Below are 12,941 nucleotides of genomic sequence, written 5' to 3'. Positions count from 1 at the left end.
GTATTTCTAAATGAATATTTAAACTGCGGCATAATATTACAATAACCTCATTATGGAAGAAATATTCATGTAAAACTATATGAGTGGAGTTTTTGTCGTCTGTCATTGTAACTCTTTTATGTCCTCATGCGTTGATATTTTGAAGTTCATGGCTCGAAGGTGAAAGCGATACGTTTGTGTGTCTTTAACTTTGAGCTGCTGCCTTTAGATTCTGACATCTCCTCTGTTTACGTTGGAGTAAAATAACATTAACCTGCTACAACTGGTCTGTCTGTCTTTTTTTAAAAAATCATACAGAAACGCTGCCTTCATGTTTATACTGTAAAGAAGAAAAAGCGCATATGATGTATGAGGAGTGATTCTTTGATAACTTTATAAGCAACAGGAAGCGGACAAGAATTTATGGGGCATATATATGAATATATAAAATGGACAAAATCTTGCTAAAGAAAGTTTGCTTTAAGAATCAGTGTCAACGCGTTTCAATTTGTGTGTGAATGAGTTTCAAGTAAAGAAAATGACAGAGCAAGAGAAGAAGATATTATCTAGACCATTGGCCATTATTTATAATTTCTCCAAAAACACAAACACTGATCAATTAATCATCTATGAATAAGACTTATAATACAACAACCATAAATAATACTGCCAGTGTAAAAAAACAAAAGGTTTCATAACAATACATCGGGCTTCAGTTTTGTACAGAAAAACATCAAAACTCAATGACATTACAAAGAAATTCAACATTTGGTTCAGATAAATACAATATCTGTGGTGTTTATCTTCCTCTAAACTTTAAAGGCTCAATCTGTAGAATCCACATACAACAAACTTTAATAGCTGCAGTAAAAACAAAACAGGACATTGCAGATATTTTCTTTCATTGGTTGTGTTCTTGATGAAAAGTGAGCCTCAACACTGACAGCTAAACGATCAAATCAAACCCAGACATTTAGCTTTACCACAGAAGTCACAAAAAGCTTAATTTCTGTTAATTCAGTTCCTTCTAAATGTAAATTGCAGTAAACTCTACTGTATGTCCACAGATGATAAAGTCAAAAAAATGTCAGATTGTGTTTTTTTTTTAAGTTACATCACATTATCACAACAATCAGACGGCACATCTGTGATTCCCAGCCACATTTAAGACATTAAAAAAAAAACAGTTGGCATTTTTGACATCAAACAAACTAACACCAAGGCCATTTGTTGTTTTACAACTACAAGACTAATGCTGCTGATCATCTGTAATCTCACTAGGCACAGTGACTTGTAGAAGCAGGAGATGTGATTGAAACTCCTCGACATTTAGTTTGTTTCTAGCCTGGTTTGATTCTGAATAGTGAACAATAAACCTGTAACAACTAATCTTTCTGCATTTTTCAAACTAACTGAACTACTAACACTTGGCATACAGTGACAGTGAATCATAATACACCCAGAATATTCTGGTTATTAATCTGATTAGGGACTGAGATGTGGTGCGTAATTACAATCCTGATATGGACCAATTCAATGTATAGAACCAATATATCCACACTCTCCAACAATCACAGCCATCTGGGTCCATATCTGAACTGTATGTATGGATGTTAGACCCCTGCTCCTACTCAGATCTGCTCTGAAATCAAACAACACTTGTCCCCCCCTTTTCACCCCAAGACTGGACTGACAGGTAATGTATTTAATGAAAACTGCAGTAAATGTCCCGCAGAACAACTTTTTTTAATTGTTGCCTTCTGCTCCTGGTTTTTGTTTGGGTAGAACTGTTCCAGAGCATTTAAGAAATTAAATGAAAAATAATTATTAGTCATTGGTGGTGAATCATATTTCAAAACAGATTAACTTCATCTCTTTTACTTTTCAAGACATCCTTCATGTTCAACCACTGGAAACTGTCTACATCCCTTTTCCAAACTTTCCACACCTCATATACAAGCCCTGTCGGTCTCTGTCCTCAGCCAACATCCAATAGGAAGTATGAATATTTTAATTGTCTTTGTTTGAAACTAGTTCTGAATCATGACTGTGGTACCTGATTAGTTGTAGGGATCTTGTTTTAAAGATGAGTGTCAGTGAACATGGTGTGCTCCTTTTTCCCAGAACTTAGGGCCTTGATGGCGTCGACAAATTCATCTTCCTCCACGTACTGAAAGAAAATACATCAGATCACAACATCAGATCTTAAGTATAGTATGTAATTGCAACAGTTACATAATGTGAACCCCGGATATGATGTTTACATGTGCAAACACAAAAACAGGATACTTCAACAACCCGATCGTAACTGGGATTATAATGTGCATGTAAATGCACTCAGGGAGGCAGTACGCACAATACCAGGACCCGGAAACTGAATCATTAATTTCATTATTTACATGTGTGACACGTCAAAATCCACGAATCATGCCTGTGATACTCCTTAGAGAAATATGCCAGCTCCTTGAGAAGTAATTCCTCTGACAGATATACTGGTGTATGATGATTATTCATATTCTCTGTGTGCTCAACTTAGTTTGCTTCAGATGCTTTGTCCTTCAAAGATGCAAAATCAATGTGTACTAATGTTCCAATACAACATGCACCAAATGATAAATTACCAAAGCTTGTATGGTATGTTAATCAGAGAGCTTTGTTACTTCTGTATATCTATACTACATTTATTCGTATTTGGTTTTGGCCCCCATTTATCTAATATTTAACTTTTATTATTATTTTGTCTGTTATTCTTTTGACAGAATATCACAAAGAGGCTATAAGGCTCTATATGTTTTCAGCCACAATTTCACTGAGTTTGCAACAATCTGCAAAGATCAGGTAATGTCAGTCAGGTAAAATAATCTGTCCTGCTTCCTAGCAGAGTTTTTCACTTACTGTAACTCTACGGCTGATTTCCCTCAAATACACCAACATGAGGTGATTATAAAACTGTGCTGTATTTTAACTGTCATTTTAACACACTAATTTAACATAAACATATATTCTGTCCTCACCAGTCCAGAATCATGTCCCAGTGGGTTGTCCCAGCTCCCTTCCTCCATCATCAGTGACTTTCTGTCAATCAGCTGACTGACGCTGCGATGCAGGGAATGCTGGGAGTAGGTCTGACTGATGTCGGGTTGGCTGGGAACCCGCAGGACAGATATGGGGCTGAACCGTGAGCTGCTGCCAACTATCTTTGTGTCAGCCAGACCCTGAAAAATATATTTTTTCGGTGAGACAGTGACTTAAGGGACTATACAAGTGTTTTTACATGTTTGACCTATTTATTACGAATCATATGTCTCACATCTGTTCACCATTTTAAAGCATTCTTTAGAGTTTTAAGTGTGCACTGCAACAACAACTTAATTTGTATGAAGAAAAAATAAACACAGACATGATGCTCACGGTTATGGATTACAGCAACAAAGTATTTTCCTACCAAATTGATTTTCATGTGGTTCTGAAAATGAAGGAAAACAAACTGGAAAATAGTTGGCAGTGGTGTTAAGTACTGTATATAGTGCTAAGTCATTTTCCCCCAAAATAAAGATAGTTTCAAAGCTCAACTTGGGGTAACATGGAGGTGAACAAATTCTTGATTCTGTTGCTTCTGAACTATAAAGTGTATTTTTGAAATGTAAACGATCTATGACTCTTACAACACTCATTATGAATTGCTATTTGAATTGAAATTCACACTAGCTGTCGTTGTTGTAATATCCGTACATTGTCTTTAATATAAAAGCTTTCAGAAAGTAAAAAGGTCCTCAAGTTGATTCATTAAACAGTTGCTTCAACAGGGGGCGCTACAGTGCAACAATAAAGAATCAGTCCTCTGGCTCATGCAGGAGAGAGGAGAAAAAAGTAAACATCTGTTCTTTTTAAACAATTTTAAGGAATAAACAAAACACAACAGACACACATGCAACCATTCTTTTCTTGAACCAAAGGATGTTTATATATATTATATATACAAGTATATAATTAACCAAACACAAAGTACAAGATTAAGATAACAGTTTTCAGCAGCAGATGTATGTACCCTAACTTTATGCTTCCTGTTAAAACATTTGAGTCAGATGATTTTCAAAGATATTCAAAGTCAAAACTGTATTTGTGGACAAACTGCACAATCTGTCTTATTCTTTACAAACAAAAACAAACCACCCATTGTAATATAATGTTTCATATGATGAAGTCTGAAGATCAAATTATGCATTTTTCTCTGTCCTTGCTGATGTGAATACAAACCATGCAGCCTGAATTTGGCCTCTGTCAGTGTGGGTTGTGCGCATTCTCTATCACAGACAGCACACACAGAGCATGCATAAACAAAGAAAATAAGCATGCACAGGGAGGCACCCACACACATTCACAATCCCCTACCTCAGTGTACACAGTGTAGCTTTTAAGTATAACGTTGCTGATCTCAACACAGTCTGCTACAGTGTCAAACTGCAGGGGGACAATAAAGTAAATATTTAGGGTTTTGACAGTAAAAATAGAAAAAAGTCTTACTGTGAGACGATCGGGAAGTAGCACAGAGCCGGAATGATGTTTAGAGCATAACTCAGGACAGGGCCTCTGAGAGAGAGACAGAAAAACAGACAGACACAATGAGGGAGGCAAAGAGAGAGTGAGATGGGAGTCAGACGAGACAGGGAAGAAAAGACAAAGATTGAAAGAGAATGAAAGACAAGTACAACATTTTTTATGATATGGGGGAGACAAATTAAATACAAGAATGAAAGAATGAAAGAAAGATAAAATTAAAAAAAAATAAAAAAGTTAGAAACTAAATGAATAAACCAGCCAATCAACCGGTGGATACTTTTGTTTGAGTAGCTGTGTGGTGTCTTTGCCATGATGAATGATTTGAGAGATAAAGATGGATGGTGTTTCAAGTTGTAACAACTTTATATTAGATAAAATGCTCCCGTTCCTGAAATGTTATAGGCAAGAGAAAAACAGCTGTGTATGCATATTTGGAATGAGAACTATAAGGTTCTTCTTATTCACCATTATACAACAGATATGCTAAATATATGCTAAAGACACCAACACCTTGTTTAGAAAATATTAAACAAGGTCATACAAATGTGTAAGAGTAGGTTTCCCTTTTCTCATTGGTAAAAGTGAACCAGTCATTCAGTGGAAACAGTCAAATAAATTCTTATTATAAGAAAAAGTTTGCATTGTTTCTTCAGCCCCCTCTGGTGGTACAAAGATTAACTACAACTGGCTGTGTAAAGAGGAGAATTTCTTAAATGTGTTCAATCAGAGTAAAGTTTTGTTTCAGTCATCTACTGTAGTGATCTCAAGGAATCAAACAAAATACTAGCGAAACAGTCTTGTTTCCTCTTTCACTTCATCTTCCCTCCACCTGCCCATTTTTTCTCTGCTTTTCCCTCTTTCTTACCCCAAACTATCTCTCTCTCTCCTCCCTTCTCAACCATCCTGTCACTCTCTCTTTCCCTGTGTTGCCTCTTGTCTCTGTTCCTCTCACCGTGTACGCCTCTCCTCCAGCCTGCCTTGTCTTCTGAAGCATGACCAGCGGAGGGCGCTCTCTGGCTGACGGATTCTTCCTCAGAGCTCTAGAAGTGAGAAAAAAAAAAAAAAAGTCACCGTGTTGTTCTTGTTCTACTTCATATTAAAATGTCTGTTGCCTTCAAACTCATACATGCTGCATATTACATTAGAGTACCTTTGTAGCACCAGACCCAGCAGTATGGCTAACAGAAACAGACCCAGCAGGGCTAACAGCAAAATGAACCACAGCTCAGAGTAAACAGGGGTTGCTGACATGCTGACGCCCTGTTTACCACTGTCTTCTGGCTCAAGAAGATCTGGAGATAAAGAATTTAAGAATGAATTATTCATTAAACATGTTTTTTTAATGCAAATAAAAACTGATTGAAATGAAGAAGAGAAAGCGAGAGACAGAGACAAAGAGAAATATACATTCCTGAATCACTAACCTGAATCTAACAACATTCAGGTTCAGGTGTGTGTGTGTGTGTGTGTGTGTGTGTGTGTGTGTGTGTGTGTGTGTGTGTGTGTGTGTGTGTGTGTGTGTGTGTGTGTGTGTCTGTTACCTAGGCCTGTGGCAGGGCTGTATCTGATGGTGGGAGTACTGGCACTGCCACTGTCTGTGGTACAAGTCACTTGAAATGACAGAGCTGAGAAGACCAGAGGGAGACACACAGAACAAGATATACTGAGTTAAGATGAAGTTAGAACATTGTAGATTTTACTCTTAATCAGGCTGTCAGCTCCTTATTAGACTGCTTATATACCTGAAATGAAGTCAGATTTGGAAGACTTAACATAAAGGGAAACAAAGAAGGCCTTTATCTGGAGCAGAGGGGACAAAGAAAAACTACCCTTTACAGTCACACCCTTCTTGTTGCTTCTAGTGATACTTCAACTCTCTTGGCTCTCAATTACAACTCATTCGGTCATGGCGACTCCTGTTTCTCTGAAATACTCAGCAGCGTCAAACACCTGGCTTAACCTACCAACCTGGCAGCCACTGAATTATGTTCTTATGCCAAAATGAAGTTTGTAGACCTAGCTTCAAAACATTTTTAGGTTCTTAGATCCAGTCTTTCCCTGAGGATTTTATTTTCCAGGGGCAGTGGGCTAAGGTTATACTAATTTGATATGTCTGAAGGCTACACGGTCTCAATCTCATCATTTTTTCATGGTTCTATTCAACAGCACTTTAAAAAAACATAAAATTTGATTTTGTTTGGTGTGTACTGCCAAAGTGTGTAATTCTCCAATTACCCGTGCTGTATGTTTATGCCTGTAGAGGAGGACACTTGTCCTCGAAAGTGTGTATTTACTTATTTTAACACCTTTTATTAATTTCTAAGCAGATAGGTGTGTGTATGTGTGTGTGCTCTCACTTTTCTGCGAGGTGCGTGGAATATGGAGATAGCTGTAGAAGCCAGTATAGACTCTGAGCTGGCTCTCAGTCACACTATACTCCTTCAGGTAGCCATTGAGGGAGAAGGACCCGGCCCAGTCCAGCCAAATGACTGTCAAGTTACTGTCCACTGAGAAAGGAGAGACATATTGGGGAGCTGGGAGGAGAAGAAGAGGGGATTAGAGAAACATTGGATATCGCCAACTTTATATGCTTCCAATAACTGGTTAGCTGACAGTGTTGAGTGACAGGATGAATGTGTTACCTTCAGAGAGTGTGGTAACAGTAGTCCAGTTGGAGGCAGTGCTGCCCATGTTGTTAAAGCAGGCAGCTCTCAGCTCATAGGTGGAGTATGGTTGGAGACCTGAACAGTAACACAGCGAGACAACACACCAAGTGAGAATATCTCCAGTTTCTTATAATTTGGTTTTATTCTAGTCTTGCTGCTGCTTGTCTCTGTATAGATCTGCTTCCGGTTTTAGGACTTCCTGAGTTACCTGTCACATTGTAGCTCCGCCTCTTGCCAAAGAAACAGATTTCTACTGGTCTTTCAACACAAGGGAGGGTCACAGGCTGGGGGGGCTGTGGGCAAGGTGATCTGAGATGTAGCTCACAGCTGGATACAGGGAGAGGGAGAGTAAGTGAGTAAGATTATGGTATGTGTTCACAAATTAAATCTGAGGGCAGATACTTTTTCTATTCACCTCTCAATGACTCCATTAGGTGCCAGAGGCTCATCCCATTCCAGCTGAACAGAGCGGGAGGTCAGGGTGATGGGATGAGGAGGGGGCTGATGTGCTGGGGGGGCAGCCAGGGTGTGCAGCTCACTCAGTGGTCCCTGGCTGCAGCACTGGCAAATGTTAAAAATGGAAACTTAAAAGATTTATAGTATTTCCAAGTATACAAGTACAGTATCCTCGCAGAAAACTATATAAAACTATATAAACAAATTATATATAAACACTGAGATCAGGGAGTTGTTTGCACACTCAGTGGTGGAACAAGAACCTTTGCTCTAGTATTTCACCATAAAATGTGGTAAATATTATTTAGTATTTAATAAAACTCAAGCAGTAGTAATTTTCTGTGTTGGAAAATACTCAGGTAAAAGTATAAAAGCATCTTTTAAAGACATGCTACTCTGTATTATAGTATATTTACCTGATAACAGGTGCAGGCCTCTACTCCTACCCAGTACTGGGTGTAAGGACGTAAACCATGGAGTGTCTGCTGATGGGATGTACCCTCTGAGAGCTACAGCAAGGGGATAAAGTGTGGGTGAGGTTTGTTTCAGTTTTAAGTGGTCACAGTATTAAGAAACAAGTAGTGGGTGGGGCAGGGTGGAAGAGGAAAATACAGGAAAGAGAAGGAGGGGAGGGAGTGAGGATGAGTGATTACAGAAAAGGAGGTTATAGTTATAGAAGAGGGAAGATTGGAGAGGAGGACAGTGCAGAGATCAAACCCAAAAATCTATTCAAATGATTATTATACAGTATTACATTCTTTACCAGAGTGTGGTTGTTGTGGTCTAGTGAGAACACCCGGTAAAGGCTAACAATCCCATTGGGTCGGGCTGGAGGATGGATTTCCATTACTGCTGAGGTTGCTGAAACACGCAGGAAATTAGGCGGGCCGACACCCTCAGGAGGGGCGGGTCCTGTTCTCCCACTGGTCCACGGACTGGCAGAACGACCAGCTGAGTTCACTGCCCACAGCTGTTGGTCAAAAGCACATCTTAGTCATGAATACTGTAAAATTGAACTCACATGTCTAAGTTACAGTAAATAGTACAGAGTGAACAGAGTGAAAGCGAGAGCCAGTCAAACTTCCAAAGCACATGTTACATGATTCACCAGAGCTGGCATGGCATTGACTTTACAAGCATGAACTTTTTTTTTCTGCCTGTCATTTGGATTTTATCAACTCTTAATGAAAGCATCTCCTAATTACCCATCATCCACCTGACCAACCAAAGGATATAAGTCAATTCATTGGATCATCCATCAAAACTACCATCAGCAGTGAGAGCAAAACCTTTTCACCATGCAACCCAACACTAACATATCTGCATGACAATTACTTTTCACCTTCATCAAGGAGTTATTCACACACACACACACACACACACACACACACACACACAGATACACACACATGCACAGACCAACACACACACACACACACACAGTAATCTTATTTGTGTGCTTGTGTTGGGTATAATTAGAGGGTGTACACAGCACAGGGTCAGGCAGGGTGGAGATTTGCATGTGTAAGTCATCTGTAGCCTGTCAGAAGTAGTGCAGAAGGCAGATGGATGGGTCTGAGCTTTAGTGTTGAGAGTGTGTGCGTGTCTATGCGTGTGTATTGTGTTGTTTGCGGCAGCGATGGCGAGTTTTGTGCGTGTATGCGTGTGCATGCAAGTGTGTTAAGAGTTGAATTAACCTCAATAATAGTCAATTAGGCCGTGATCAATCAGACTGATTGATCTAAGTGACAGCACAGATGGACTGAGATGGGAGAGGAGAAGGAAGAATGGAGGATGGAGAGACTGGGTGTGGGGAGGAGGAGTAGAAAGAGGAGGAGGAGGAGGAGGAAGGGTGGACAAGACACAAAGAAAGGGAGAGAATCAGGATAAATATTTTGCTTGTTGCTGTTTTGTAATTTCGTGGCTCTAAATGAACCTGCTTGTATAGAGGTGAGTTAAGTTATGTAGATAAGATTGTTCTCACTTAGATCTGACAGACAACTGTGGTATTTGTTTTGGCATGAAACTGTGCTGGCGTTTCCAGCTGCAAACGCAGTTAACCAAACAGCAATTACCTTGGCTTTAGTTGCTGGTGGTGCAAACACATATATCACCAACATCACAAAAAACCTCTTCATGTTTGCCGAACATTGCCTCTTTCCTGTTGTTATACATTGTTTGTTCCCTGTAGTACATATTTAAATACATCAAACATGTTCACTTGATTACTGTACTGTGATAGTTTACACTAATTGGTGATTCTTACCAATATCGTCAACCAAAACTACTTCTAAGGTCCTAATTCTTATGTATGTAATTCTGTACTGGTGAAAAAGCCTAAATACAACACACTACTGGTATTCAATAAAATAGGTAAACAACCTAGTGAGCAGTTGTTTACCAGTCTGGGAAACCAACACAGTCATAGTTTACACAGTATAGCAGGTAGTAGGTGTCTTGAGCTCTATCAAAGATGTCATTTTCACTTTAAGAAAACACAATTTTCTCATGATAATCAACATAAATGTTTCTTTTGTGTGAACAACTTATTTAAGAGATCATTAATGCTTTTAGTTACAATCATGTAAGTTTCTTACTATTGCTTTTCTCACAGCATTTGTATTATTGTGCAAGTAAATAAATGTATCCTCCAGTTATATAAGTGAATGCAACATTTTTAATCACTTACAAATCTGTGATATATAAATAAGACACATTTTATTGCACTACAAGTTACTGTAGTTGCTACCTAATTGTACAGATATCAGTGTCTTCTGACATAACTTCATCTAATGTAAAGTCAAAAATATGCTACATGCCCTTGAAAGCACATTTAGGTTATTGTGTTATAATATTTGGGATCCTGGGTGTGTGTGCCTTGTGACTGCACCCACAGATTCTCCTCAGAGACCTGGACTCGTCCCCCAGCCCATGAAACTGTCTGGAGCTTTTAAAGGGGATGAGAGGAGCTGATGTAATTGGCCATTATTGTAGCCCACCCAGACTCAACCAGCTGACACTGCATTACTCCTGCTAATAAAGTATTCATCCTGTTACATTGTCTTGGCCACCTTCCACACAAATTTTTGCCAAATATTATTTGTGTTGCCACTCAAAACTTGAGTGAATTTATCATGTGATTAACTAACTTTAGTCTAAATTTAGACTCACAGCAGCCCTCTGGCCAAAGACGTCAACAGTCTGCATCGGTGTACGGTGTGTTGGCTTGGGGGTACTGGTGAAAGGACAAAATATGAGTCGGGACGTCCTATTTTAAGGTTTATCATACACACAGAAACCACACAGCATTGAGGCAGGATTTAAAAATTACAGAGTTATCACTCCATCTTGATGCTTGCAATTTAAACAGCCCAATCAGTCCAATTAGTCTTTTAATTTACACACTACAAAGTGTTCTACCTGCTTTACACACATGCATTTATTCCACTTACCAACACAATCTGTTTCTGGAAGACTGCACTATGGCAAAGGTTGACCCAGGTCAACATGTTGCACTGAACATGGCCTAAGGTAGCAGTGCCTTTGACATGATCAGTGACAACGACTGCCTTACAGATGCCTTCTACAAGTGAAGGAGAGCTGAAACGGTGCAGTTCAGTAAAAAGATACACCTAATGTCAACAAGCCCAGAAAATACCTCAAAATGTAGTGATACTGAAAATTGAGGCCTGAAAATTTATCTAGATGTCTATTACTCATCCTGTTTTTAGAGAAACGAATGTAGCAGACATCTGTACCTGTTACTGTAAATAAAGTTCTCAGAAAATGAAAAAGAATGTAAATGTCAAAAGAGTGCAAATGCCACAATATATGTGAATGTGAACACACAGACTTAATATTTTATTAGGCTTCTGGGCCATTTTCTTGACTGTTATATGGTGCATAAAGAAAGGAAAATGGGGGGAGTGATGGTAGGAAGAAGAATGAAGGAAAGGACAGGACCCTATGTCTACAAGTAAGAAGTATGGAGGGAAGAGGATACGTAAGGTAAAGGACATGCTGTCACCCTGGTAAGGAACAGGTCAAAGAGAAGCGTGCGGTTAATGGCTGTGTGAAATGCACCCATAGTGTTTTTGTGCCACTACCTCTGGTTGCGTGTGATTAAACTACACTTACGATATTGTCGATTATTTTTGTTTTAAGTATCTATAAAAATGATGACTATACTACACTTTGTTTTTAACTTTTAACATCAACCTGTTGAGGGCCTGCAGACAAAACTTGACCTTTGGCAAAATCTGGCACATTTATGTCATAATGATGTCAATTAACATATATTGTTCCTGATTATAACTAACTTTACAAAAGCAAATACTATTGCTATGATATAAATAGCACATAGTGGAGGTGATTCATGCATTCAAAACTTTCCTACAGATGTGTCCGTATGTTATCAATCAGTTCTGTAATTACATCACTCATGTCTTGGTTGTAACTTTTATTGTTACATTGTCAACCTGTGATCAACAAACTTGCTGTTAGTGTAACGACACTTGCAGCATCATATTAATGGAACAGAGCCATTAGGAAGGATATGAAATGGCTACTTTAACAGGCTGCAGAAAAAAAGTTTCTCTTACATATGAAGTTAATGCATTGGAATTATGACTTCTTGCTTTAAAGGGTTTCAATTTAATTTGCTACTGCCATCATACAAAATTATAACTTGCAATAAAGTATTTCTACCCAGCAACAACCATGTTCTTCCCACGGTAGCAACAGTGTTCAAGCCTAAACGTGACGCAAGGCTTTGGGCTTGATTAAAAAGTTTGTGCCACATAGACAGGACAGAGAAAAAGTTCAAAGCTAAAGCCAGCCTAGATCACCTTGCCCTTGATCCAGTGCTAAAAGGTAGAACTCATCTCCTCGTCCTTATATCATCTACAGACTTTTTACTGCTTTCACTCCTCTCTTGTCCTCTCTTCTCCTATTGGGCCATGATTTGGCTTATTAGACACAAAATAAAAATATACCCTGTTAGCTGCCATGGCAGCAAATGAGCCGCCATGGCAACAAACGACTTCAGGAAACTTCCAGACAGTATTCAAGCCTTTTTATTGGATGGTTGGACTGCGGACCCGATTTAAGCGCTCCGATAGGCCAACAGAGCTATTTGGCGGGTGCATCTACTTGGGGTGAAGGGGCTAAGTTGTGTGAAAGTGGGCAGTAATTAAAACCAAGCATAAAGCTGTCAATAGTAGCTTATGACCCAGTGTAATTAGCCTAATATGATTTCTCTCTCTGCACTGTGGTGTGCTA

At 39.0% G+C, this 12,941-nt stretch overlaps 1 protein-coding gene across 5 annotated transcripts in view; it reads right to left on the bottom strand.

Moving 5' to 3' along the window:
• Positions 1–539: 539 nt before the first annotated feature.
• The window catches only part of ush2a (Usher syndrome 2A (autosomal recessive, mild)), a 237,332-nt gene continuing 224,930 nt past the window's right edge, over positions 540–12,941 (bottom strand). For all 5 annotated transcript variants that reach the window (XM_042395524.1, XM_042395835.1, XM_042395601.1 and 2 more), the window contains exons 83-94: positions 8,425–8,631; positions 8,078–8,170; positions 7,621–7,766; positions 7,414–7,532; positions 7,182–7,280; positions 6,897–7,073; positions 6,081–6,164; positions 5,690–5,831; positions 5,492–5,579; positions 4,504–4,569; positions 2,994–3,194; positions 540–2,149 (exon numbers count right to left, since the gene is read on the bottom strand). In XM_042395524.1, the coding sequence (XP_042251458.1) occupies positions 2,060–2,149; positions 2,994–3,194; positions 4,504–4,569; positions 5,492–5,579; positions 5,690–5,831; positions 6,081–6,164; positions 6,897–7,073; positions 7,182–7,280; positions 7,414–7,532; positions 7,621–7,766; positions 8,078–8,170; positions 8,425–8,631 (1,512 nt within the window). In that variant the 3' untranslated portion in view covers positions 540–2,059. The remainder of the gene's footprint in view (positions 2,150–2,993; positions 3,195–4,503; positions 4,570–5,491; positions 5,580–5,689; positions 5,832–6,080; positions 6,165–6,896; positions 7,074–7,181; positions 7,281–7,413; positions 7,533–7,620; positions 7,767–8,077; positions 8,171–8,424; positions 8,632–12,941) is intronic.

This window comes from Thunnus maccoyii, chromosome 1, assembly GCF_910596095.1.
Source record: "Thunnus maccoyii chromosome 1, fThuMac1.1, whole genome shotgun sequence".
In the NCBI taxonomy this organism is placed as follows: domain Eukaryota; kingdom Metazoa; phylum Chordata; class Actinopteri; order Scombriformes; family Scombridae; genus Thunnus; species Thunnus maccoyii.
Note: the sequence above shows the minus strand (reverse complement) of the source record. Positions and strands in the feature narration are given on the sequence as shown.